General features: G+C 36.4%; 5 protein-coding genes across 5 annotated transcripts; 4 read left to right on the forward strand and 1 right to left on the reverse strand.

Annotated features, from left to right (window-relative positions):
• Positions 1–735: 735 nt before the first annotated feature.
• LOC125222644 (DPP6 N-terminal domain-like protein) lies at positions 736–2,908 on the forward strand. Its single transcript, XM_048125368.2, is given in 2 exon segments — positions 736–1,176; positions 1,179–2,908. Coding segments are annotated over 2 exon segments (2,049 nt in total). The 5' UTR covers positions 736–788; the 3' UTR covers positions 2,840–2,908.
• Positions 2,899–5,819, reverse strand: LOC125222645 (cyclin-A1-4-like). The gene is made up of 9 exons (XM_048125369.2): positions 5,523–5,819; positions 4,552–4,930; positions 4,339–4,475; positions 4,154–4,246; positions 3,932–4,065; positions 3,686–3,838; positions 3,423–3,606; positions 3,203–3,337; positions 2,899–3,108 (listed from the first exon to the last, which is right to left on the reverse strand). Exons 1-9 carry the CDS (start codon positions 5,724–5,726, stop codon positions 3,037–3,039), a joined length of 1,491 nt encoding a protein of 496 aa, XP_047981326.2. The 5' UTR covers positions 5,727–5,819; the 3' UTR covers positions 2,899–3,036.
• Positions 5,820–10,555: 4,736 nt separating this feature from the next.
• On the forward strand, positions 10,556–13,951 carry LOC125223975 (replication factor C subunit 2-like). The gene is made up of 12 exons (XM_048127300.2): positions 10,556–10,731; positions 10,809–10,887; positions 10,998–11,077; positions 11,417–11,536; positions 11,634–11,703; positions 11,779–11,852; positions 11,994–12,114; positions 12,230–12,292; positions 12,988–13,047; positions 13,240–13,365; positions 13,440–13,523; positions 13,631–13,951. Exons 1-12 carry the CDS (start codon positions 10,598–10,600, stop codon positions 13,733–13,735), a joined length of 1,116 nt encoding a protein of 371 aa, XP_047983257.2. The 5' UTR covers positions 10,556–10,597; the 3' UTR covers positions 13,736–13,951.
• A 723-nt stretch (positions 13,952–14,674) lies between these two features.
• LOC125185679 (hydroxyproline-rich glycoprotein family protein) lies at positions 14,675–15,463 on the forward strand. Its single transcript, XM_048082254.2, has one exon. It carries the CDS (start codon positions 14,754–14,756, stop codon positions 15,333–15,335), a length of 582 nt encoding a protein of 193 aa, XP_047938211.2. The 5' UTR covers positions 14,675–14,753; the 3' UTR covers positions 15,336–15,463.
• Positions 15,464–18,273: 2,810 nt separating this feature from the next.
• On the forward strand, positions 18,274–24,322 carry LOC125219773 (metal transporter Nramp7.2-like). The gene is made up of 13 exons (XM_048121832.2): positions 18,274–18,462; positions 18,628–18,706; positions 19,112–19,152; positions 19,797–19,875; positions 21,162–21,266; positions 21,388–21,497; positions 21,624–21,805; positions 22,211–22,280; positions 22,575–22,748; positions 22,832–22,936; positions 23,397–23,528; positions 23,632–23,727; positions 23,802–24,322. Exons 1-13 carry the CDS (start codon positions 18,331–18,333, stop codon positions 24,132–24,134), a joined length of 1,638 nt encoding a protein of 545 aa, XP_047977789.1. The 5' UTR covers positions 18,274–18,330; the 3' UTR covers positions 24,135–24,322.
• The last annotated feature ends 169 nt before the right edge of the window (positions 24,323–24,491 follow it).

Genomic DNA, 24,491 nt, shown 5'->3' on the forward strand with positions numbered 1-24,491 from the left:
AATCCTATGAATTTATATAGTAGTACTACTGTACTTTCACCCTTAGAGTCACACCATCTTTTCAACCAGATGCTGCCCCGTGGCAGATATAAGCAACATAGTAATGGCATGTATGGTAGGAGTGATAACTCATTTGTTCATGGATTTCCATTCCTAGATGAGTTATCACCCCTACCAAACATGACTTAATGATATTAAGCAACAAAGGATGTCACATAAGAATTACATTAAATGACAATTTATGTTGCATTAAATGAATTTATTTGCATTTTAGTGTATAATGCAAAATAAATTGCATTTAATGCAATATAAATAGTCTTTTATGCAATTTGTTCATCTAAGTCATCCACTAAGTTTGTTGCTTAATAACATTGTTTTGTTGCTTATATATGCCACGTGCCAGCATATGATTTGAAGGATGTTGTGATTTTAATTTTGAATTATTTTTTAAATACACTCCTAATTTTTCATATTTTATTTTCACCTTCACTTAATTTTTAAATATCATTTTACTAAAATTACGTAATAAAAAAAACACATTGGGAAGAATGGAAAAGTGGGAGATACACACAAAAATCAGAATTACAAGTATTACATAGAAAATTAATAAAAACAAATCATGATATTTTATATTGGAAGAAGCTAGAATATTTGGTTATGACGATGAAAATGAGATTTAGGATAAAGGAAATAATTCACCTGACACGTGTAACACATCCATCTTCAATCTCATCTTCGTTACACTCAGCTCTCCTACCTCTTCACTTCAGTCTTCACTCACTACTCCAATGGAATTCTCCACTCTCCCTCTCTTCCTCATCATCAATTTCCTCCTATTACCACTTCCGCACGCGCTCGACACCATCTCCTTCACCACTCTGGGCAGATCAAGCTACGCCTTCGACATATTCGCCCTCCCCACCGCCGCCCCCTCCCAAGAAATCCGCCTCACCTTTGGCGATTCCGTCAATTTCAACGGCCATTTCCCCCCTCCCCAATCCATCTCCTTCCTCTCGGATCGACCCGAACCCGACCCGATCGCCCACCTCGTCTACGTCACCGAGCGCAACGGCTCCTCCCAAATCTTCCTCAACGTCTTCAGATCTGCTCTCCAGCTCCCCACTGACTCATCTCGCTCTGAGATTCTTCTAATCGGCGAACACGAGACCAACGCCCGGACTCCATGAAGGACCGCCCGAGTCTAGCGGGTGGTGACGTCATCTACATCTCCACCCACCAAGACCCGGGCAAGCCGCGCTCGAGTTGGACCGCGGTCTACTCGACCGGGCTCACCACCGGTTTGACCCGGCGCCTGACCCCGCCGGGGATCGCGGACTACAGCCCCGCCGTGTCGCCTTCCGGGGCGCTCACAGCGGTGGCTTCGTACGGGGAGAAGGGCTGGACCGGGGACGTCGAGGAGCTCGCCACCGACATCTACGTGTTCTCGACCCGTGATGGCTCGGGCCGGGTCAAGATCGTCAAGCACGGCGGGTGGCCGAGTTGGGCCGACGACTCGACTCTTTACTTCCACCGCAGATGCGGAGACGGCTGGTGGAGCGTTTTCTCCGCGTCGTTCGACATCGTCGGTGGAAAGATCGACGCTGCCTCGGTGGTGAGTCGGCGAGTCACCCCGCCGGGTCTGCACGCGTTCACTCCCGCAGCTTCCGTCGCTAATAAGAGCTTCATAGCAGTAGCTACGAGGAGGCCCGGGTCGGATTATCGTCACATCGAGTTATACGACGTCGTTTCGGATAAGTTTTACGAATTGACCCGGCACGTTTCGCCTAGTACGCATCATCTTAACCCGTTTATATCGCCCGACTCCGGCTGGGTCGGGTACCACAAGTGTCGGGGCGAAACCAACGACGGAGTAGGGAAGGGCAATGACTTAGTAATTGAGAACGTCCGGAGCGAGTTACCGGGCCTTTCATTACTCCGGGTCGACGGGTCATTCCCGTCGTACTCCCCGGATGGCGAACGGATCGCCTACGTGCAATTCCCAGGCGTGTACGTGATGAACCGAGACGGGTCGGGTATTCGGGAAGTATCGAAGCTATACGCCTTTGCAACTTCTTGGGATTGGAAGAGAAAGGGAGTAGTGTACACTAGTGCCGGGCCTGATTTCTCTAGTGAGAGCACCAAGGTTGACATAGTCTCAATAAATGTGGATGATGAAGACCTAACTCACAATTACAAAACCCTAACCAAGGGAGGAGCAAACAATGCATTCCCTTCCCCTTCGCCCGACGGGAAATGGGTCGTGTTCAGATCGGGGCGAAGTGGGCACAAGAACTTATACATAATGGACGCGTTGAACGGAGAAGAAGCTGGCCTCTATAGGCTAACCGAGGGGCCTTGGTCCGACACGATGAGCAATTGGTCACCAGATGGCGAATGGATCGTGTTCGCCTCAGATAGGGAGAATCCGGGCGGGGGGAGCTTCGAAATGTTCAAGATCCATCCCAACGGCACGGGGCTCCAGAAGGTGATCCAAAGTGGGACTGGCGGGCGAACCAACCATCCGTGGTTCAGCCCCGACGGGAAGCAGATCGTGTTCACCTCAGATTACGCGGGAGTCTCAGCTGAACCCATTTCAAACCCGCACCATTACCAGCCATACGGTGAGATCTTCGTGATCAACGCGGATGGCTCGGGGCTTCAGAGATTGACGCATAACTCATTCGAGGACGGCACCCCGACTTGGAGCCCCAAATACATTGGTCCTACTACCAATGTGGAGTGGCCTTATAGTGGTTCCAAATGTCAATTTGAGGATTGCCATTGGCTTAACATTGCCCCAAACCAAGCATCAAAGAGGCAGTGTGCTGCTGCTAAGTAATTTCCATCCATGTTTGTATTTTTGTGTAAATAAATGATAAATAATGCAGTGGCCATCAATTTGCTAGAACTCAATGTTTTTATATAAAACCCAATATCAGAATACAACAACATTGAGAAAGCCTAAAAGAACTAATCTATACATGAAATGTTAGGCTAAAACTGAGCTACACAACAGCAAGATTGAAACTGATGAGACTAGCTGCTCACATTCTGAAAGTATTCTGTTGGTATTGATGGAGGGCAGTATTTCTTTGCAACAAATTTGTACTGTTTCAAAAAAAGGAAAAAAAAACATTGTTAATTTCATCAAACATTTGACAAAATTACTAAGCATCCATTAATGCAAGAAATCTGATCTCACCTTATGCTGGCAGTACTTCTCCCTAATTGCTGGCAGGCTTGAATTGCTACTGCTGCAGCAAAAACCGTGTAGCGCCAACACACAATCGCGTAGCTCAGAGGGTTGGTAGAGCGTGTAATGCCGCAAGGTAGCGTTCTGCATTGATACAACACAAGTTAAGAAACACAGCAATGTATATATGTCTCAGAGCATAACTGCATTTCTCAGAACTTAAACATACCCAAGGCTTCTTAGCAGGGAGGAGAATGTATCTGGCCAAGAAAATCGATGAAGCTGCTATCAACGATGGGGCAAAGCTCAACATGCTGTACTCTAACAGAGATAGCTCCGCGACATAGTTAGCCATGCACTCCAGTTGCAACAGTGGAGCCTCGTTTACCCCTTGAGCAACCCGAACGAACCTCCTACAAATACATTCGAGAAATACCAAATGTTACTATCTCATTCTTCTAGCCATCATAGGTGCACAAAAATGTGGTTTACCTCAAGAAACATTTAGCCGTTGGCGCAGTCATTTCAAATTTCAAGTAATTCAAGACTGCAGATTCCATCTGCAGAACCTCTTCCTTAACATATGTGTTATCGGTTATGTAGCAGAACTCCTCCACCTGAGGTGCACAAATCTCTTCATATTTTCTGCAAAAACACACAATCATATAATTAAAACTCGAGCAATTCAGTGCACAACTCTCTTCATACAGTAAATGGTAAGACGTGACAAGGGCTTACGAGGCAATCATCATGCAAGCTACACCGAGCAGCTGTAATCTTTGTCTGTCCATGACATTACCGGAGAGATAACGGTCTATATAGTTCACAGTCAGATACAACGTGTCGGGAACTAGTCTGTATTCCTCAGACACCTGCGGTTCCAAGAATTTTGTCAAGAAATGAATACTTTCACAAACTGGAACTGCAAACTTCAGCTACATAGTTAACTGAAAATCGAACCTCAATGAGCCAATCAACGAGAATTGATCGCATGCTCGGATTTATATCCTTTTGCACCCTCTCCATGAAGCTAGCAGAAGGCCTTTTCTTTGCCTAACAAATTGAAATAGATAAGCAACTGCCATTGATTAAATAACAAACTCAAACTAAGTTAAACAGGAGATGCCTGAGCAATCTCTAACTACCTCAGATGCTCTCAAGTGCTTGTATATATCACAAGCAATGGTGGCACAGAGCTGTGGGTCTTCGAGATTATCATCAACGTTGACAATCATGCCACCGGCTTCCAATGCTGCTAGCTCGTCTCGCTTGCATACAACCCCTGCAAAAACAACACCTTTAGCAAAAGATGGCTAGCAATCAATGATCAAGAAAATTCACAAGATCAAATCACAAACCTCCAATGTCCATGGGTTCTGAAATGCAGAGCATGTTTGATGCCTTTCTCTCAATGGAATCCACTTCAGCCAGATCATTATTGTCCACATACTCGACATCGGGGCTTTTCAAAGAATCACAAGTGGACATGGATTCATCCATTGAAACAGAGAATGAGTCTGATTTGTCAGGAGATACATTCATGCTGTATGTAACGGAGGCAGCACCATCCTCCAGAATGGCTACATTGCTCTTCATTGAAGACGAGGATCTACCCGCAGCAACCGTGGTCTGTTTGACAGAATTGGTTGCTGCAGGATGAAAAACCCCAGAGAAGCTTCCATTGGAGGAAACAGAAGATCCCTTCTCTATGCTCACAATTTTAGTGGTACATGGCACCTGCATATGTCAAGACTCAGTCGAATTAGTCCAAGAAATCAGTGAACATTTCATAGGCACATTTATGTGATGAATCAGAAGATGCATTGTTCAAGAAATGAATTAGTCAATACATCTTTGAAAATTGAAATGCTCTTTTTCCTTTTACATAAAATGGCATCAGCAAACAGATAAAAATTCAAGAACAGTAATATTTCAATAGTGTGATTCAAAAAGAAATGGTGCATCGTTTAATTTAAAGTCTGACACTTTAACAAAGAGAAAGTAAAACCCCCCCAAAAAATCTCAAAAACGATCCTCAAATTTGAAATTAATTCCACTTCCGGCTCTTCTTGAATCCAAATATTCAAACAAAAAGGCGTAAAAACTCATCAAACTAATCCAAGAAAACACAAAAAAGCTAATAATTTCCCCCCAAGAAACCATGCACGTCACGTACCATCCAACAATGGTGATAATTTTAATTGGAACCACACTGAAAAACCCCTAATTGTGCAAAACCTAAACAAAATCAAACAAAAACAACAATACCAAAAAACACCCAACCACATTCCGATGTAAAAACTGAAAGAAACGATGAGTCGAGACGTACAATTTTGGACGATTCAGGCGCAGAAACCCGCCCCGAATTGAAGGAACCGGAGCCAACCCTCTGATTAGTGACATTCGCAAGCGCCGGTCGCTTCTTGGCGGCGGAGGCCGACGAAGCCGGCTTCCCAGTATTATCCGAAGCAGAAGCGTGGCGCTTCGCCAGAGACGACGTCGTAGACCTCCTCACTCCCGCCGCACTCGCCATTGGCCTCCACAAAAAAAAAACGAGTGTTTTTCGAATTTCACCACAAAATCGGGAGTTTTGTTAATTGCTGAGAAAGATTAAATGCGAATGGATTGAGAATGTGAGGAAGAAGAGAATAAATGGTTGCTTTCGAGCGGGGAAAAGGTGGGTTGGGGTCCGATTTGAATTGAGGATTGATCTGGGCCGTCGGATCAGGTTCGGGTATTCGTTGGGAGCGGACAGCGGTGGGCCCCACCGTGGAGCTGTATTTTCGAATTTGCAAGGGCCGGAGGGTGGCTGGGCGGTGAGTGAAGGAGCTTAGGTGTCGGGGTGTGATTGGGCGGTGAGGGCACGGGGATGTGGGTTTAGAGTGGGGTGTTGAGTTCGAATTTGAAATTTGTTGCAATCTGCATTGGGAAAGTAGTTTTTTTACCCCTTTTGGCAGCGAGTCCAAGTCTTCAAAATGTGACAAATAAAATTTGTTAGATTTTGCAAAGTGAAATTTCAATTTCGAAATCATCAATTTGGTCGAGATTTGATTGTTCGTTACTATGAAATTAAAACTTCATCACTTCTAAAAGTCTAAACTGGCCGTGTATATATACTCATTTTATGATTTTACTTATATACTTTATCTTTTGAATTTTGGCATACCGAACATTTCAACTCGAATCACAATTGGTCATACTAAGTTTCTAACACATCCGTCAATTTTTAACAGTTTTAACCCGATTTTGATTGATTTTTATATAGTTTTAACCCGAATAGGACTGTTAGAACCGTCAAAATCGGTCAAAATCGGGTTAAAATTGTTTAAAAATTGACGAAATTGTTAGTGTAGGACCAATTGTGATCCGAGTTGAAATGTTTGGGATGCCAAAATTCAAAAGATAAAGTATATGAGCAAAATCATAAAATGAGTATATGTACACGACCAGTTTTGACATTTACTCCACTTCAGTAATACAGATTAATAGTAGTAAATTTCATACTCCCTTTGTCCATAAAAAATAGTCTCATTTGTGAACCTCACGGGTTTTAATAATAAATTGGTAAAGTAAGATAGAAGAAAATTTAAGTAAAATATGCGAGAGAGGAGAAAAGGTAGGTAAATGATAAGAGATCGTGAAAAAAATAAGTAAAATATAAGAGAGATGAGAAAAAAATAAAAAAGAAAATGAGAACAAGTAGATAGAGTGGATAAAAAAGTTCATTTTTGAAATGAGACATTTTAATGTTCAAGTTGTAGGTGTGAAATTATAATAATAGATGTGATTAGTTCTCGAATTATAAAAATGCCCTAAGACACGCTTGAAATTTGAAAAATAGATATTGGTGATAGTTCTTATTTATATTTGATTTTGGAATCTTCAAAGTTGAATGAAATATTATTAATATTCAAATTGAATGCTGACCTTTTTATAGTGTATTTTTTGGGGGGATTTTGTTTCTTATGGAAGCATAGTTAAATGATTTAATTGAGTGTGACCGAAGTTATTTTTATTGTTATTACATGGGACGAATAATTTAGTACTCCTTAATTGTTTATCAATAACGGCTACAATGAGTCCAAGAATAATATAAATAGTTAGTTTTGATTGTTTTATTTTACTTCTCATATGTTAGAGACTTGAGAGAAACATGTAATCGTTTTCCTAAGATATGCACTGTTATATGTCATCGGTCTAATACAATAATTTACTCAAACTATGAAATATTCAACAATATTATTACTCCTATAAATTTATCAGAATGAAAAAACATCTTTAATTTGATAAATGCTTGAGTCCTTTGTCCTTACATAGTAGGCTTACGTATAGAGAGAATATGCAAAATTGAAAATTCAAATTCAAACTTCACTAATGAATGGTACATTCGGCTAGCCTATCCGCTAGCCTCTATTGCGACCGGCCAGCGCGATTTCAGCTAGCCCATCGACTAGCTCACGCCGATTCACGCGACAACCTCCAAAATCGGCTAGCGACCGGCTAGTGGTTTTTTAATATTTTTTTAGGTATTTTAATTAATTATGTAATTTTTTTGTATTTTAATTAATTCTTGTCCTGATGATGTGACAGAAGGAGTTGGCTAGGCTATTGCTAGCCTATTGCCATTGGAGATGCTCTAATTCGTCACGGTTGGGGAAGTAGTAATCTAATAATGAATGCACTAATAACGATAAGCAAAATTTAATTTTAAGCAATATATATCATATGTGGGCACGATGAACTTATTCTCGATCTATTTTATTTTAGAGTGAAGGCCAAAATTGGTCCTGAACATATGCCCATTTTATCATTTTGGTCCTAAACTTTGTCTTTTGAATTTTTTAGTCCTGAACATATGGAAATTTGATCATTTTGGTCCTCCATAAACATTTCTGTTAATATTTAACTGTCAACCATTTTAATCACAATTTTGACCAACTTAAGTAATTTTTAATTACTCCCTCCGTCCGCCATTAGGAGTCTCATTCATGGGCGGCACGGGTTTTAAGAAATGTTAAGAAAAATGGGTGGAAAAAAGTTAGTGGAATAGGGGTCCCACTTGTATATATTAGTTTTAAATGAAATGTGAGTGAAATGAGTTAGTGGAAGGTGGGACCCTATTACCATTTATGATAAAAGTGAACCAGAACTCTTATTCGCAGACGTACTAAAATGGAAAAATGGGACTCCTATTCGCGGACGGAGGGAGTATTTAATAACTCTTAATCATAACTTTAATTATTTTAGGGATATATCATTTAAAATAAAAAAATAAGAGTTTAGAAAAGAAAATAAAGAGAAAGTTGCACATTTTTGGAAAAAATGCCATTCACTCTCTCGCCCTCTCTCACTTCCACGGCGACGGCGCGCAGCGAGCGGCGGCTAGTTTCTCGGCAGATGGAGGGGGGGGGGGGGGGGGGAGGGAGGGGGATAAGGAGAAGAGCGCCTGCCTCTCAAATACAGAGCAGCGCCATTGTATACTGATAATCCCATAAATTCAACAAAAGATATATACATATCCACAGTTTGGATTTGGTGTGAGATGCACCAAAGTGATGCAGAAGCTTTTATGCAAGACGCCCGCTGCTGCCCCAATTTCATTCGCCAATAATACCATTCCTCTCTCTCTGGGTTTCAGCAGCGCCCCACGGGGGATTACTAGGAAAATGTCATGTCTCGGCCAGCCCACCCCCCTTCACCACCGAGAAACCCAAATTCGTCCAAGAAACAGTATTTGAGTCGGAGATGGTGGTTGCAGTCGATTCTCAGTAGGATTTGAGAGGCAGGTGCTCTTCCCCTTCCCCTTCCCCTCCCCCTTCTCCTTCTCCATTTGCCGAGAAACTAGCCGCCGCTCGTCGCTCGCCGTCACCGTCAAAGTGAGAGAGGGCGAGAGAGAGAATCGCATTTTTTTTCCAAAAATGTGCAGACTTCTTATTTATTTTCTTTTCTAAACTCTTACTACTTTTTATTTTAAACGATATATCCCGAAAATAATTAAAGTTGTGATTAAGAGTTATTAAATAATTGAAAATTGCTTAAGTTGGTCAAAATTGTGATTAAAATGGTTGACCGTTAAATATTAACGGAAATGTTGACGGAGGACCAAAATGATCAAATTTCCATATGTTCAGGACCAAAAAATCTAAAAGATAAAATTTAGGACCAAAATGATAAATGGGCACATGTTCAGGACTAATTTTGGCTTTTACTCTTTATTTTATTTATCTTGGTTATATACCAATTTGTATTTATTTTTTCATGTATCGTTATTCAATCTTCTAATTATTTATTTTTTCATAAAAGAAAGATTCAAATCATTACAAAATGGTGACCAATAGAGTACAAGTTAGAACAAATAAAAAAAACTCCCCCAAAGTAAAAAAGCACCACAAAAACAACATGCTAAGCACAACCTATCAACCACCTCAAAAAAAGCAAGTCCAAGAGAAAAGAGAACTATCACTTCAGTTATGTCCATACCAGCTTCTAACTTTAGGTAATAAGTCTTCACATTCTTGTCCGAACGAATAAGGAAAATTTGAACACCACCCTATCTATGTTCCAAGACTCTAAAGAATTTACTAGAGTACTTTTTTCTATACACTCTAGTTTGGTTACATCTTTTCGAAGATTACTTTATTTTTGAGCCAATAGATTGACTAAGAGAATTAAAGATCACATAGAAGAGAGGGCCCTTGAACGGAGTGTTCATCCATGTAATAAAATAAGATATTGGATTTTTGGGTATGCAAATTGTCAGATTCCAGCAATTGCATCCAAAATACCACATGTTACTATAAAATCTGCAATTACAAATGATGTGGTCTATTGTTTCAAGTTCTTCCCTACACAAGGCGAAAGCTCATGTTCAATTGCAGGAGAAGCTAAATTTAAGGAATCTCTGCTGAGTGTTCAACATATTCTGCAAGACAAACCAAACTAAAAGTTGTTCATATGATTGAGCCACATTTCTCCATACCAACCTTCCTTTAGAGAAGCGGTTTTTCTCTTGCCCCAAGATATGAGTAATCTGCAAATAAAAATCAGAAAAAAAGAAAGAAGTTGTTATAAAGTCCATACTCACATTGTTTCCTTCCAAATTTTAATGCCACCTAATTTAATAGATTTTTCAAGAATTTTGAAACATATTTTGTTAAATTTCATTACAATTTGATTGAAAAATTATCCAGGAAATTTATAAGTAACGTGGTTTGAGATATGAATCGTATGAGTTAATACAATGGTTACCTAAATATTGAAATCAGACTAAAAATCCAACCAAATTTAAATTTGAATTTGATTTGAAACTTTTGACATTTTACACCAAAATCAAAATTTAACTACATCGGAAATTTCAAATTTCGGAGACTTGAGGGGCTGAAAGGAAAATCCCAAAAAAGTACTATGTCGTCCCCAATTTTATACGCGGGAAAATTAAAAACCCTTCCTTTTTCTGAAGCAAAGAATATCCATTTCACATTGCAATTTGCTGCAATGGCGCCTGTTTTGCCGAGCTCCCAGCAATGGGTCGAGAAATAGTAATCAATCGATAGTGATTTTATTCCCATGTCTTTTTCCCGGTAAATTAAGTAATTTTGCATATGTGAATTGACAGTCGACCGAAGCAAGTGAAGGATGTTGCGCACCAAGAAGAGGTCGTTCGAGTTCTTACCAACACTTTGGAGACAACCAATGTAATTATTTTTTTTTGTAGTGCTTTTTCTTTATTTCTATCTTATTAGGAATGTATATTTGTAAATTTTCCACTTCATCCTTTTCTTTTGATGTTTGATTGAATTTTCAGTGTCCTCACATGCTATTTTATGGCCCTCCTGGCACTGGGAAAACGACTACAGCTCTTGCCATTGCTCATCAGCTTTATGGGTAATCTTAGATTTCTTGCTCTGAGCAGAATTATTGTTTGTACCATGTTTATGCAGAGAATAGAATATGTTGGATAGTATTTATGGAGTATATTTTTGTTAATTATTGGAGCAAATCCGTTAACTTACAGTATATTTCAGATATTTGATGTTGTAGATTATTAGTAGTATGCGTTTATATAATGAGGCTTAAAAAGTAATGTGGAGAGAGAACTAGGGGAAAATGGAGACACTATGGAAATTGAAAAGTAGTGTCATCTTTCCTGATGATTCACTTTTATACAGCTCGTAAGATGTGAATTCTGGATTTTTCCTGAACTTAACCAGTGTTTCTCTACAGCCCTGAGTTATACAAGTCTAGAGTACTGGAGCTGAATGCTAGTGATGATCGTGGGATAAATGTTGTTCGAACGAAAATAAAAAACTTCGCTGCTGTAGCTGTTGGCTCTGCACGTCAAGGGTACTCATACTATATATGCCTTAGAATGAAGCATATATCTTGTCTTTCTGCGGTTTCTCCTTTATTATCATTTTAATGCTTTTCTTTCTGACTTTAGTGCTTATCCTTGCCCACCTTATAAGATCATAATTCTTGATGAGGCTGACTCGATGACTGAAGATGCCCAGGCAAGTGTGCTGGTTCTGCGTGTATTGTTTTGTATTATGGGTGTTTTAGTGAATGATTGATTTGTGGCTTCACAGAATGCCTTGCGACGCACCATGGAGACATACTCAAAAGTTACAAGATTCTTCTTCATTTGTAACTACATCAGCAGGTAGAGTTTTGGATCATGACATGTTATAAAAGGTTGTTGGGGATAGTGCTAAGTGGACATGTAGCTTCGGCTACAAGCGTTTCCCTAAGATGATTTCTTGTATCCTCAGAGCTGACTTTAGGAATTATTCAATCTATACAGAATTATAGAACCACTTGCATCTAGGTGCGCGAAATTCAGATTCAAACCACTTACAGAAGAAATTATGACATCTCGCATTCTATACATCTGCAACGAAGAAGGACTTAACTTGGATTCAGAGGTTTGATTTATCGTACTTGTCATCTGATGCTTGTTTGAACAAATTTTTGTTTGTGCATGCATAATGTCTTCAATCTTCTTGTTGCAATCAGATTAAAATATATGATTCACTGTAGGCTCTTTCAACCTTAAGTTCTATCTCTCAAGGTGATCTGCGCCGTGCTATAACATATCTACAAGTAAGATATACATACTATTTTCAACTTTGCCAGATACCTATATTTTAACAAGATTATATGGTTCTTTATATTGTCCATAAACTACATTGCACATAATTTTGGGACCAATCATTTATCATTTTGCTTACATTTATGTACAGAGCATGAAGTTAAAAAAAAAAATGTACAAGTAATGGTGATTTGAAGACATTTCCATGGGTTAAATTTATGAGAGAATCCTTAAACGATAGAATCAAAGTACCTGAAGATATTTCTTAACAGTCTTTGTTTTCTTGTTCTTTAACTTGTTCCTCTCTTTAGCAACCGGAGTGTAGCTTGTCTTTAAGTAATAGACTCTCGGTTAGAGACCAGAATGACATAGAGTGCTTTATTTATTGAATTCTGAGTTCAAGCTATGAGCTAGCTGCTTCCCCGCCCTAACATTCCTGATCAAAGACAAGGAAAATTGGTTGCCCATGATATAGCTGTGTTGGAAATGTAAATATTACGGTATGATAGATACTTTATTGATAAGATGGATATTACCATAGCCATTGACCCCAATTACCACCTGAAATTCTAAGAAACTCCATGGGTATTAGAAAGAGAAACTAATTATATAAAGGAGTGAGGGTGCTTGAACATGTGCTTTGTCATTGTTATATTACATTTTTGGGAGCATTTTATCTCAATTTTCATATTCCCCTTTTGTTCAGGGTGCTGCTCGCTTATTTGGATCCTCAATTACATCTAAGGACTTAATCAGCGTGTCTGGTGTAAGTTGCTCTCCAGAATTTGTGAATGATGGTGGCTTCAGGATACTACCATTACATTTTGGTTGTTTGCATCTCTATAGAACATTCTTTGCATTTGAAAATATAGAAATTGCGAGGGACAAATTATGGGTTTTGAAATGTTTACACCATTTTGTCTACTCAAACACTGATTGATAACACGTCGTTGGTCAGGTCATCCCTGATGATGTTGTGCAGGCCCTCTTTACTGCTTGCAGAAGTGGTGATTTCGACATGGCTGATAAGGAAGTGAAAAATGTGATTGCTGAAGGCTATCCAGCTTCTCAGATGCTTAACCATGTAGGGTTGATTCTTGATTCCACACTGTTTTTTTTTTTTTTTCGTGCTGAATGCTAACTCGTCCGTATTTTCAGTTGTATGATGTAGTTGTCGAATCTGATGACATACCAGATGACCAGAAAGCAAGAATATGCAAGAAATTTGGAGAGGCAGATAAGGTGAAAATGCTGGCATTTTTTGTCTGCTTCTTCTCAACTTCTAAGTTTTAGTTTGAATACAAAGTGAATGTGAACATGCTGTTGCTTCTCTCGTGTGGCTTTTGCAGTGTCTTGTAGATGGAGCAGACGAGTACTTGCAACTGTTGGACGTGGCTAGCAATATAACGCGTGCGCTCAATAATATGCCACAAGAGTTCCCTTTCGGAAGTTAGGCGTCGTTCCTCCGGTCAGCTCTCTAGTTTCCTCCTCAGTCCAAGAATTCTTAAATCTAGTCAAGAAACAACTTAGCAGTGGGTTCATGCTGGAAGAATCCTTGAACTGTTTTGCCAGATTTTAATGTCATAAAATTTAAATTGAGGACCATTAATCCACATTTGAATACTCAAGAAAAAGAATTAATGATGGAATGAAAACCAATGTTTTTATTTGTTTATTTCTTATTAAAATTGAGTTTAATTGTTCAAACTTTTCTCCAATTTCACGCATGGTTTTGATATGATTTACAGACTCATAAATCAGTAAATCATGATGAAACACAAGCATGAGACAGTAAAATCATTTTGCCTTTGCATTATCACATCTTCCTTTTCAAGATCCAATTTCATTTTTTCTAAAATTGGTGCAAAAATGTCAAATTAGTTGAGGCCTCATTTTCATGTACTCCACCTGTATACCTCCATTTAGTTTCCTGTTACGTACGTACCTATCTATTTTTAATCATCAATTAATACATCATGTACGTAGTTGTCTCCATAGTATTCTCAAGAAACATAAAGTGATTATATATTATCCATAAATTAAATGTAACCCCACATAACATATAAAAACATAATATGTATATTGGTTTGACATGGATGCATATAAATAAAAGAATATTATTGACCACATAATCACTTGACCGACAAACAAATTAGGCCTGTTGAATTTGTACGGTGCCAAAAGTCATGTCCAATTTATATAATTAGGTGTAGAATTTATTATTTTTCAGGATTTAATTCCACAAATTAAAGAACAAATTGCCTTAATTCAAATGTTATCTTGTATTTTTGTGAAGTCATACTTCAAAAGGCCCACATATCCCCACTTCCTACGCCTTTGATCATGCCTAGACTGATCCATTAATTCAACACAACACTTCTATAAATTGATTTCCACACACAAAATTGAACTTCCACTCTCACACAAACACAAACACAAACACACCAAGATAGTATTCTAATTTCGAAAAAAATGAAAAATGATGATTCCTTCAAGAAGCCCGGATCCATTCCCTTCAAATGGGAGATCCGACCCGGAGTCCCCAAGCCCCAAACACAACCGGGTCGTCGCCAGCTTGAATCCGGATCCGAAAAGCAGCACCAAAGGAAGCAAAAGGTAGCACTAGCAAGCATTCACAACGGCCCATTTCAGGAAACACCAAGAAAGCTCAAACCGCCACCAGCCGGGTTATGCTTCCAGCCCCCCATGGAGCCCCAAACCCGAACCCGCTCCATCCGATCATCGCCACGCAGACTATCAGATCGGGTCGGGTCGCCACGCACACTATCGGACCGGGTTGGATCGCCACGCACATTGCTTCTTGCCCGACCTGACGTGGTTATTACGGCCGGGTGCTTCCCATCGCCCCGGAAACCGAAGAATGTGAAGGGGGTTAGATCCGTATCCGAACCCGATTACTATTTGGATCTTGAGATCTCGTCGCGGTGGTCCGTTTCGAGTAGGAAAACAGCCCCGACGTCGTCTCCTTCCATTCACGGGTCATCGCCCCGACCCGTTTCCGATGCGGAATGGGCAGGGTTCGGGTTGTTTTAGAATCAAATGGATCATCGTTAATAATATCTTTTGCTCAATGTCTTTTAAATATCCATGCAATCATATACATCGAAGTGTGTAAATGGAGAACAAATTTTACTTAATTTATGGCATGTTATCTGAATAAATAGTAATCCCATTGTCTCATTAAAAATGAAACGTTTTTCTTTTTAAATTATCTCATTGAAAATGAAACGTTTTTTAAAATTGAAACATCTCTGCTCTTTTCCCCTCTCTTTATTAATTCATGAAACAACGTGAAAGAAAAATTATTCATATTTATTGGATGAAGGGAGTAAAAAGCATTAGTGCATATCATTTTCATACCTTCTTCTCATTTAATGCATTTTGTATAAATTCAAATTTTCTATAATGACATAAGAACATGTTATGGTGTAGACTTGTAGTGATGATGCCGTTTGACATTCAAATTTAAGAGCCCTATATAATTTATTAAAAACCTTTATAATACACCGCCCTTATTTCTCCAAATGTTGTTTAATTCCCTCCCAATAAAAATGGAAATGTCTTGAATACCATGAAATATAAGAAGGGCAAAGTGTCGGAAAAGTGAAAACCATGAAATTTAGTTAAATGGTTCATTCTGTAACTTGAAAAACAACCAGAAAAATTAGGAAATTGGAATTTGTTCTTAGTTATCCGATAGCAAGTATTTAGATAAAATTGTACTCCACTCTAATACGGGCAACGGCAGTCGATAAATCATATGCAGACGCCACACTGCAAGTTAGTTAAATATTTTCGTCTATTCATAAACAAAACTATGTGAATGAATAATCAATATATCCTATGTAGGCTATCCTATTTTCTCGTCAGATAATTAAGAACTGTTCAAATTATGGTTTTTTCTACTACTTTTCAAAGTTGTAGGATATATTACAATTTGATCAAACTTTATGATTTTTCAGCAAATGGTCCCTTTAAGAAATAATATACCACTCTCACTTCTAAGTTAATTAGTGGAGTAATATAATTCCCGTTATATATCAATCTCATTATATGACCATACGTCCATACGTGGCCAAAGATTGGGCTTGAGAATTTGAGGTAGAGTTGGACTGGATCAACAAAATATTGATCCAGTAAAATTGGGATTTCTCAGTGGGCCGAAAATTGTGACTTTTGCTGCTATTATATTTGAATTTTTATGAAACAATTAGATAATCACTTATAAATAAGTAAACCTTTTTATAGTATAAATCTAGGTAAGTAACATAAAACTGATTAAAATTTAAATCAGTGTAAAATGCATACACGGCCAATGAATTTATAAATTCTATCCTATTTTTATTGTTTTTTCTTTATCAATTTAAATCAGTTTAAAATGCATAGACGGCTAATGAATTTGTAAATTCTATCCCATTTTTAGTGTTTTTTAATCAATTTTAATAAGTACATGTGTATGTTTCCTTAAATTATCAATCTCATATTTTATTTTATAAAAGTATAAAATATGGATGAAGATTAGTGCTGAGGAAGTCCGCACAGTGTGACAATCTATATATCAAAATCTGGACAGGAAGATACAGTAGACATAGTTCCAATATGATAGGAGACAAACAAAAAGGTTCATGTCACTTCGGAAATTATTAAGTTAATATACCAAAAATATGAAACTCAGTAGTGACAACTCATTGTGATAATCAAACAAATGGTGATGACACCATCAACATCAGAATTGAGGCAGTCCTAATTCATGCCGCTTGGAAATAATATATAATTTCAATTGATAGTATTTTTTTCAAGATGATTATCTAAATCTGAAATTTAGTAGGAGTACTAGTTTATATGTATTTAGTTATGCATAGATTATCAAATAGAGGCCTGAAATGTACTTGAATTAGTGTTTACGAGTCTCACATGAATTGGTATGTTTCGTGCCATCTTATCTAATTATTTTTCTGTAGATGCTGTTAAATACTCCATGAGTTTTCTGAGTAATCAAGTGTTAACTAATTACAACTAAATGAACATTTTCTTCACATAGACTATATGATATGGAGTATATTATATCCATACAAAACATACACCGAATCTAACACACACAATACATATATACCTCACACAGCATACAATCACTTAATATTTTAATAAATTTAAAATGAGATGGACCTACCAAATAAGAAAGAAGATTAAAACCTTAATTAACTGTATTCATTTTGAGTTTGGGTGTCATTACTAATGTGACAAACCAGAATAAGAGACATCACTCTACCTGCTACCCTTTGTTAATTAGATTAGGCAAGTTTCATGGCACATTTCGATTTTGATCATAAATTTGATTTTTTCTTGCGAATCAGAATCAGATATGTAATGTAATTAAATTAATGTATAAGAACATTGTCCAACTAATCGCATTTATAGGAACATTCACAATGTAGGATGGCGTCTTTGTTGATGTTTAAAACGATGTTAATTGATCATTTTGAAGCTTGCAAATTACAAAGACAGTAATTTTGTATGCGAATGAGAAAATAAATAAAATTAAAATTTTATGATTTACTACTCCATTTTCAAATTTCATAGCATGACCAAAATTTGACAAATAATTTAATTGATTAGTATCTCTTCTTAAAAACATGGAAATACCATGGGGCTCTTGTGTCCTAGGCAGCAAGCGGCTCGAGCCTCCGACTCTGTCTTCCAAACCCTCGAATTTAGCGGGCATGGGCAGATGGATGACGGGTCAGCCTATGAACAAGTGCTGCTCATGCTCTAATATTACTAATTTAATTAATAATTAGTAATGTCTTTTTTTTAAAAAAATTAATAATTAGTAATGTACTTTTTTGTGACGAATTCCAGAATATTATTTTAGTAACAAGAAAACAAAGGTAGCTAGGAATTAAATGAGAGGTTCTTCTTGGGATAGGCAATATACAAGATTCTTGCAATATAAATAAAGGGAGGGAAAATATTATCATACACAAACAAACAGCTACAGAAAAAAAATACACACATTACTTGGAATAATATGGCAAGCTTGCAGCAGGGGAGTGGTGGAGGGAACAGCAACCGTATCGTTGCGGTGGCGGAGACACCGCCTCCCGGCGGTGATTGGGCGGCTGGAAATAAAGAATTTGGTCAGGAAGAAGAAGTGCAGCAGGTGCATATATTAAACTCTATATTTCTCAGTGACATTTATGGCTTTTTATTCCATCTTAAAAAAATCGTTTTAATAAAATTCTTGAATTTTTGTTTCATCAAAAGAGAAAAAATGTAGTAATTGTTTTGGGTTTTTAAATGAAATGTTGATTTTGTGTTTGTGCAGAAACCAGGATGGAAAAAGTTCTTGCAGCATGTTGGCCCTGGTTTCTTGGTCTCACTGGCTTACCTTGATCCTGGAAATTGTAAGCTCCTTTGGGCAAACTGATTGAAAAAACACGAAATTTGATTAAATTATGACCTGTCGCACAATTTTAATTTTAGTTGAAAGTATCATGAAATTTGAATTTGTTAGCAATCGCTCCTATAAAAAAAACCAGTTAACTAGGTGAATACATGACATCGTTTGACTCATTGGTCGTGACGTTAACGTACAATTTCGCGAATGTCATATTAGATGGAGTACAATTTTACTAGTAAACAAATTCGTTATGAAATAATTGGCAACAAATTGAAATGTAACGATTTTATTGTTGAGGTTTAAGGTATAAAACAAACTGAAAATTTTAATTAAACTTCATGATCTTTTCTAGCAATTTAGCGTACATATATATTTGTGGCACTAAATGGTGTGAATATCTTAAATGCAGTGGAAACTGATTTGCAAGCGGGAGCAAACCACGGCTATGAAGTAATTAACTTACTACTAATATACACTTAATTTATTGATTTCCCATGTTCTCATTTATTTATTTTCATGTAAATTGATCATGTGTTTCTATTTTCTGACTCACGTGACAATTTTATTACTTCATTCGTTCCAACTAAGTTGAATCGTATTCTTTTTGAGATATTTCCACTAACTTGAGTCATTTTCTTTTTTTTTTTTGACAAAAAACATTCAATCGTTTATATTAACCAGTACCTAACCATCTTATCTCTCCTACTTTATTGATATGGTACGTATGTGTTTGTGGATTAAAGCAGAGTCTCAATCCAATTTTCATGTTATGGTGAACTACAACCTGCAGTTGTGAATTTAAAATTTTGGCTTTCATATCACTATTTTCAGTTTTTCACCGAAAACTGGCATTGTAGGACAAATGCAAATTGCAGAAAAGTTACTTTGTAAATTCCAAAAATTTGAATTTTATGAAATTCTTTCGACAATTAGTCCAAATTATTTGCTTTCCAACAACAAGATGAACTTAGACATGAAAACAATTTTGTTTTAGGTTTGATATTTGTTGCCCTAAAATGAATTCTATCAAAATGATGTGACATGTATTAGAAATGAAATCAGTTTTCTTATATTTATATATGTACATTTTGCAGTTGTTGTGGGTGATCCTAATTGGTTTGGTGTTTGCCCTCATCATTCAATCACTTGCAGCAAATCTAGGAGTCAGCACCGGTACGCATACATTTATTATACATACATGTCTTGTTAGGTTGATGATTTATCAACCTATTTGAGAATTGAGATGCAATCTCAGCCACTTATCCAAAATATTTGTGAAATGTCAACAACATGTAGTTTATGTCAACAGAAGGGCATAATTGTGATTTTATTAATTTTTTTAAATTTTTTTAAATTTTTTTTAAATTTTTTTTAAATTTTTTTTTCAACTACATATACAATTCATGTCAACTACACATCAAATGTCAACAACTTTATTCAATAAATACTATTTGATATGAATTGTACATGTAGTTGACATTATATTGTATAGTTAACATGAATTGTATATGTAGTTGACATGGATTGTACACATAGTTGACATTATATGTGTGTAGTTGACATGAATTGTGTGTGTGGTTGACATGGATTGTACACATAGTTGACATTATATGTGTGTAGTTGACATGAATTGTATATGTAGTTGAAAAATAAAAATAAAAAAAACTTTAAAAAAAATTAAAAAAGAAATTAAAAAAAATTAAAAAAAATTAAAAAATATTTTAATTTTTTTTTAAAAAAATTAAAATTAAAAATTAAAAAAATATTTATTGAATAAAATTTACTATGATATTACCATTCTGCCCTTTCATAATTAATTAATCTAAAGATATTTTCCATGTGGAAAAATCTGGACCACTCATTTAATAAAAATGAGTGGCTGATATTGCATCTCATTTCTCAATTAGCATAAAAAATCTCAATTGATCACAACTCCATACATGCATCTATTTAATGGTTGAATACCATGTGACTTTTATTTATTTATAAAGTAAAACTAATTGTTCTGTCTATACAAATTACTCCAGCCGTCACTTATGATTTGTCACCATTTAACTTGGCACGAGTTTTAAAAAATATAAAAGAAAGTGAATTGAAAAAATTAATATTATGTGAGTCCTATTTTTATATATTAGTTTTATAATAAAATGTGAGTGAAAATGAGTTAGTGAAAGGTGACAAATTTTTAGGGACAGATGAAAATAGAAATAAGTGACAAATTTTCAAAGGACAGATAAAGTAGTATATTTTCTAATTTGTCTTATTTACTGAAATTAGTCCATATTTATTCATGATACATTTCTAAAATGAGCATAATTTTTCACTAATAATATCTTACTTTAATATTTTTTTCTCTATATATAAGTCTTACTGTATCAATTTTTTGAAAACTTGTATCGTCTACTACCAAAACCTTTTTTCATGGATAGAGACAATATGATTAATATAAACATATGTAGGCAAACATTTGGCGGAGCATTGCAAGGCTGAGTATCCAATATTTGTTAAATACTGTTTGTGGATTCTGGCTGAGCTTGCCGTCATAGCTGCTGACATCCCAGAAGGTACATACATGTTGGCTATGAACATCGATCTCTTTATTCCACATAAAAAATTATTTAATATATTCAACCTGATTTTTATCTTAAAAAATATTATTGACATAAGTGAGTTTCAATTTGATAGTGATTGGGACGGCATTTGCACTTAACATATTGTTTAAGATACCAGTGTGGGTTGGGGTTCTCTGCACCGGGTGCAGCACTCTACTCTTGCTCGCCCTACAAAGATATGGCGTAAGTCTTCAATTTATATGAGGAGAAATATTAAAAAATAGGATAGGCCTAATTATTACTCATGTTCTCATGGTTAATAATTATATATTTGTAAACTAATAATTTATTATTTGTTAAAAAAAACAGGTGAGGAAGCTGGAGTTGTTGATTGCCATATTAGTATTCATAATGGCAGCATGCTTTTTTGGAGAATTAAGCTATGTGCAGCCCCCAGCTAAAGAAGTTATGAAAGGAATGTTTGTGCCGAAGTTGAGTGGCCAAGGCGCCACCGGTGACGCCATCGCACTGCTTGGCGCCCTCGTTATGCCGTATGCTACTTTCAATTTCCTTATACACGGTCACAAATTTTTTTAGGAAATAAACGCACAAGTAATCGTGAAGATAATAAATAAACACATGAATTATTTATCAATCTACATTTGGATTTTTGAAATAACTAATAAAGAGAGAATAGTAGGCTAGTCATGAGGCCTAGTCCTACTAGTAAATGGAATTGTCGTGATCGTGGACTGATTTACTTTCTGACGTATTGACAAGTGTTTTTGATATAGTCAAATAACAAAAATATATCACAATAGGAAAAAAAAAAAACTAGGCAAGCTTAATTTGCACTAGAATTTGTGAATATTGGTCCACTTAATCAAAACAAAATCACAAGCGTTTTAGTGAATTCTTTTTATTATTAAAATATTTTCATCATTTTTTTGCTGCAGGCACAATCTTTTTCTTCATTCTGCTTTAGTACTGTCGAGAAAGATACCTAACTCTGTTCGTGGAATCAATGTAAGTATAATACATACAGATTAATAGTTATTTAAATAATGAAATTTAGTTAAAGTTTTGTGTTTCATTATTTTGCAATATCCCATCTGTGTATAAAATTTATGACGTTCAAAACGCCGTCATTTCATTAATAAGCATCTTCTTTCTTTTCTTTTCTTTTCTTTTTTCATCAATTTTGCTTCACAAATTTTAAAACTTGTACAAGTTAAAATAAGACATTTAAATGGTGGATGATGGGGTATTTAAATGTCATTAAATGTTAGATAATTAGTTAATATTGTATTTCTATTTCAGGATGCTTGTCGATACTTCTTGATCGAGAGTGGATTTGCCCTTTTTGTAGCTTTTTTGATAAATGTGGCCGTTATTTCTGTGTCGGGAACTGTTTGCTTGGCAGATGATCTCTCAAATGAAAACTCAGACAATTGCAGCGACTTAACACTTAATTCCGCATCGTTCCTTCTCAAGGTTAATTAATATTATTCCTAATAAGTAAAAACCACACATGGATAATATATATCTAATTTCATTTTTTACTTGATCTTTTCTAGAATGTTTTGGGGAAATCAAGTTCTATGGTTTATGCGATTGCATTGCTCGCCTCGGGCCAAAGCTCCGCTATCACCGGCACCTATGCAGGACAGTTCATCATGCAGGTATGATGTAACCAAATATGAGATAACTAAGTTTAATTGTCAGAAAATCACGAAGTTTGGTTCGTTCGTAACACAACTTTTCATATAGAAAAACCACGTAGTTTGGATTTGTTCTGCAATTTTTTGGTGAAATTGTATTTGATATGTCAGCTATAAATCATATGCGGACACCACAACTAGTTATTTAAACGATGTCGTGCATTTTAAAAGAAAACGACACAACTAGTTATTTAAAAGATGTTGTACATTTATAAAAAAAACGACAGTGTTTGGTTGAAAATATCAACAATATATTATACGTAGCCAATGAAATATTTTGCTATGGGATTAGTTACGAGCTAATCTAAACTTATGATTTTTATAGTTGATTTTTAAATGGGAAGGACCAGAATTGGGCTAAACTGCTTCATGGTTTTCTCGGAAGTTTGTTTATATATGAAATTGAATTCCTTTTCTATAGGGTTTCTTGGAACTTAGGATGAAGAAATGGATAAGAAATTTGATGACAAGGTGCATTGCAATAACACCAAGTCTAATAGTGTCTATAATTGGAGGATCTTCAGGCGCTGGTCGACTCATCATTATTGCATCGGTTTGTATTACATACACCCTCACTCAAAAATGGAATATAAATCATCTAACACAACAAATTAAATGGAATGTTACTTATGGAATTGGAATTCAATTTATTACAGATGATATTATCGTTTGAGCTTCCTTTCGCTCTAATCCCACTTCTTAAGTTCAGCACGAGCGCCACCAAGATGGGACCTCACAAGAACTCTATCTACGTAAGTGAAATTATTAATCTTTTGGGATGAGTTGTTTTGTAATACTACTAATTTTTGTGTACATGATTATGCAGATCATAGTGTTTTCATGGATCCTAGGGCTGGGGATCATAGGCATCAACATCTATTATTTGAGCACTGCATTTGTGGGTTGGCTTATTAGCAATGACTTGCCAAAAGTGGGGAATGTGTTCATTGGAATAGTAGTGTTTCCTCTTATGGCAATCTATATTATCTCAGTCATCTATCTCATGTTTCGAAAGGATAGAGTTGTGACATTCATCGACCCCACCAAGCCGGACGTGATTGCCCAAGCCGGTCGGATGGAAAATGGGCATCAAGGAGGAGTTGAGATGCAGAATCCACCATATAGAGAGGATCTAGCTGATATCCCATTGCCCAACTAGACATCTTTCAATGCTGGTGCTAGTGTTTGTATTGGTGCTTGTGCTTCGTTATATGTTGAAAAAAATTTGTAGCATAAATGAAGTGGTGTGAATCATATTAGTTTAATATTCTATGTTCCCATTTTTGGGCTCCTTTCATGTGTAAAACACAGTTTGATTAAATAAGAAAGGCAAAGTTTTGTTGTTTAGTAGTAGTAGTAATTTATTGAGTTTTAGTAAATTATTAAAGTATGTTTACTTGTACTAACGTGTAGTAGTAAATCTCAGATCATCGTGTTTTACTGTTTTCATAATTGAATTTCTTGTAATCAGGAATTGAGACGTGCTTTCATGAATTAAGTTGTTCCATTTGATCAT

Source organism: Salvia hispanica, chromosome 1 (genome assembly GCF_029641045.1).
Source record: "Salvia hispanica isolate PSC_SH4W2 chromosome 1, Shi_PSC_v1, whole genome shotgun sequence".
Taxonomy (NCBI): Eukaryota; Viridiplantae; Streptophyta; class Magnoliopsida; order Lamiales; family Lamiaceae; genus Salvia; species Salvia hispanica.

Bases quoted from the DNA above. Each gene is read 5' to 3' on its own strand.
- LOC125222645 (XM_048125369.2), bottom strand. From the start codon at position 5,726: ATGGCGAGTGCGGCGGGAGTGAGGAGGTCTACGACGTCGTCTCTGGCG. The intron at 4,931-5,522 runs GTACGTCTCGAC...TGACATATGCAG, and splicing joins CGCCTGAATCGTCCAAAATT to GTGCCATGTACCACTAAAAT. The intron at 3,607-3,685 runs GTAAACCACATT...ATGTATTTGTAG, and splicing joins ACGGCTAAATGTTTCTTGAG to GAGGTTCGTTCGGGTTGCTC.
- LOC125223975 (XM_048127300.2), top strand. From the start codon at position 10,598: ATGTCGTCCCCAATTTTATACGCGGGAAAATTAAAAACCCTTCCTTTT. The intron at 11,537-11,633 runs GTACTCATACTA...TTCTGACTTTAG, and splicing joins GTTGGCTCTGCACGTCAAGG to TGCTTATCCTTGCCCACCTT. The intron at 13,524-13,630 runs GTGAAAATGCTG...TGGCTTTTGCAG, and splicing joins AATTTGGAGAGGCAGATAAG to TGTCTTGTAGATGGAGCAGA.
- LOC125185679 (XM_048082254.2), top strand. From the start codon at position 14,754: ATGAAAAATGATGATTCCTTCAAGAAGCCCGGATCCATTCCCTTCAAA.
- LOC125219773 (XM_048121832.2), top strand. From the start codon at position 18,331: ATGGCAAGCTTGCAGCAGGGGAGTGGTGGAGGGAACAGCAACCGTATC. The intron at 18,463-18,627 runs GTGCATATATTA...GTGTTTGTGCAG, and splicing joins AGGAAGAAGAAGTGCAGCAG to AAACCAGGATGGAAAAAGTT. The intron at 21,267-21,387 runs GTACATACATGT...TCAATTTGATAG, and splicing joins AGCTGCTGACATCCCAGAAG to TGATTGGGACGGCATTTGCA.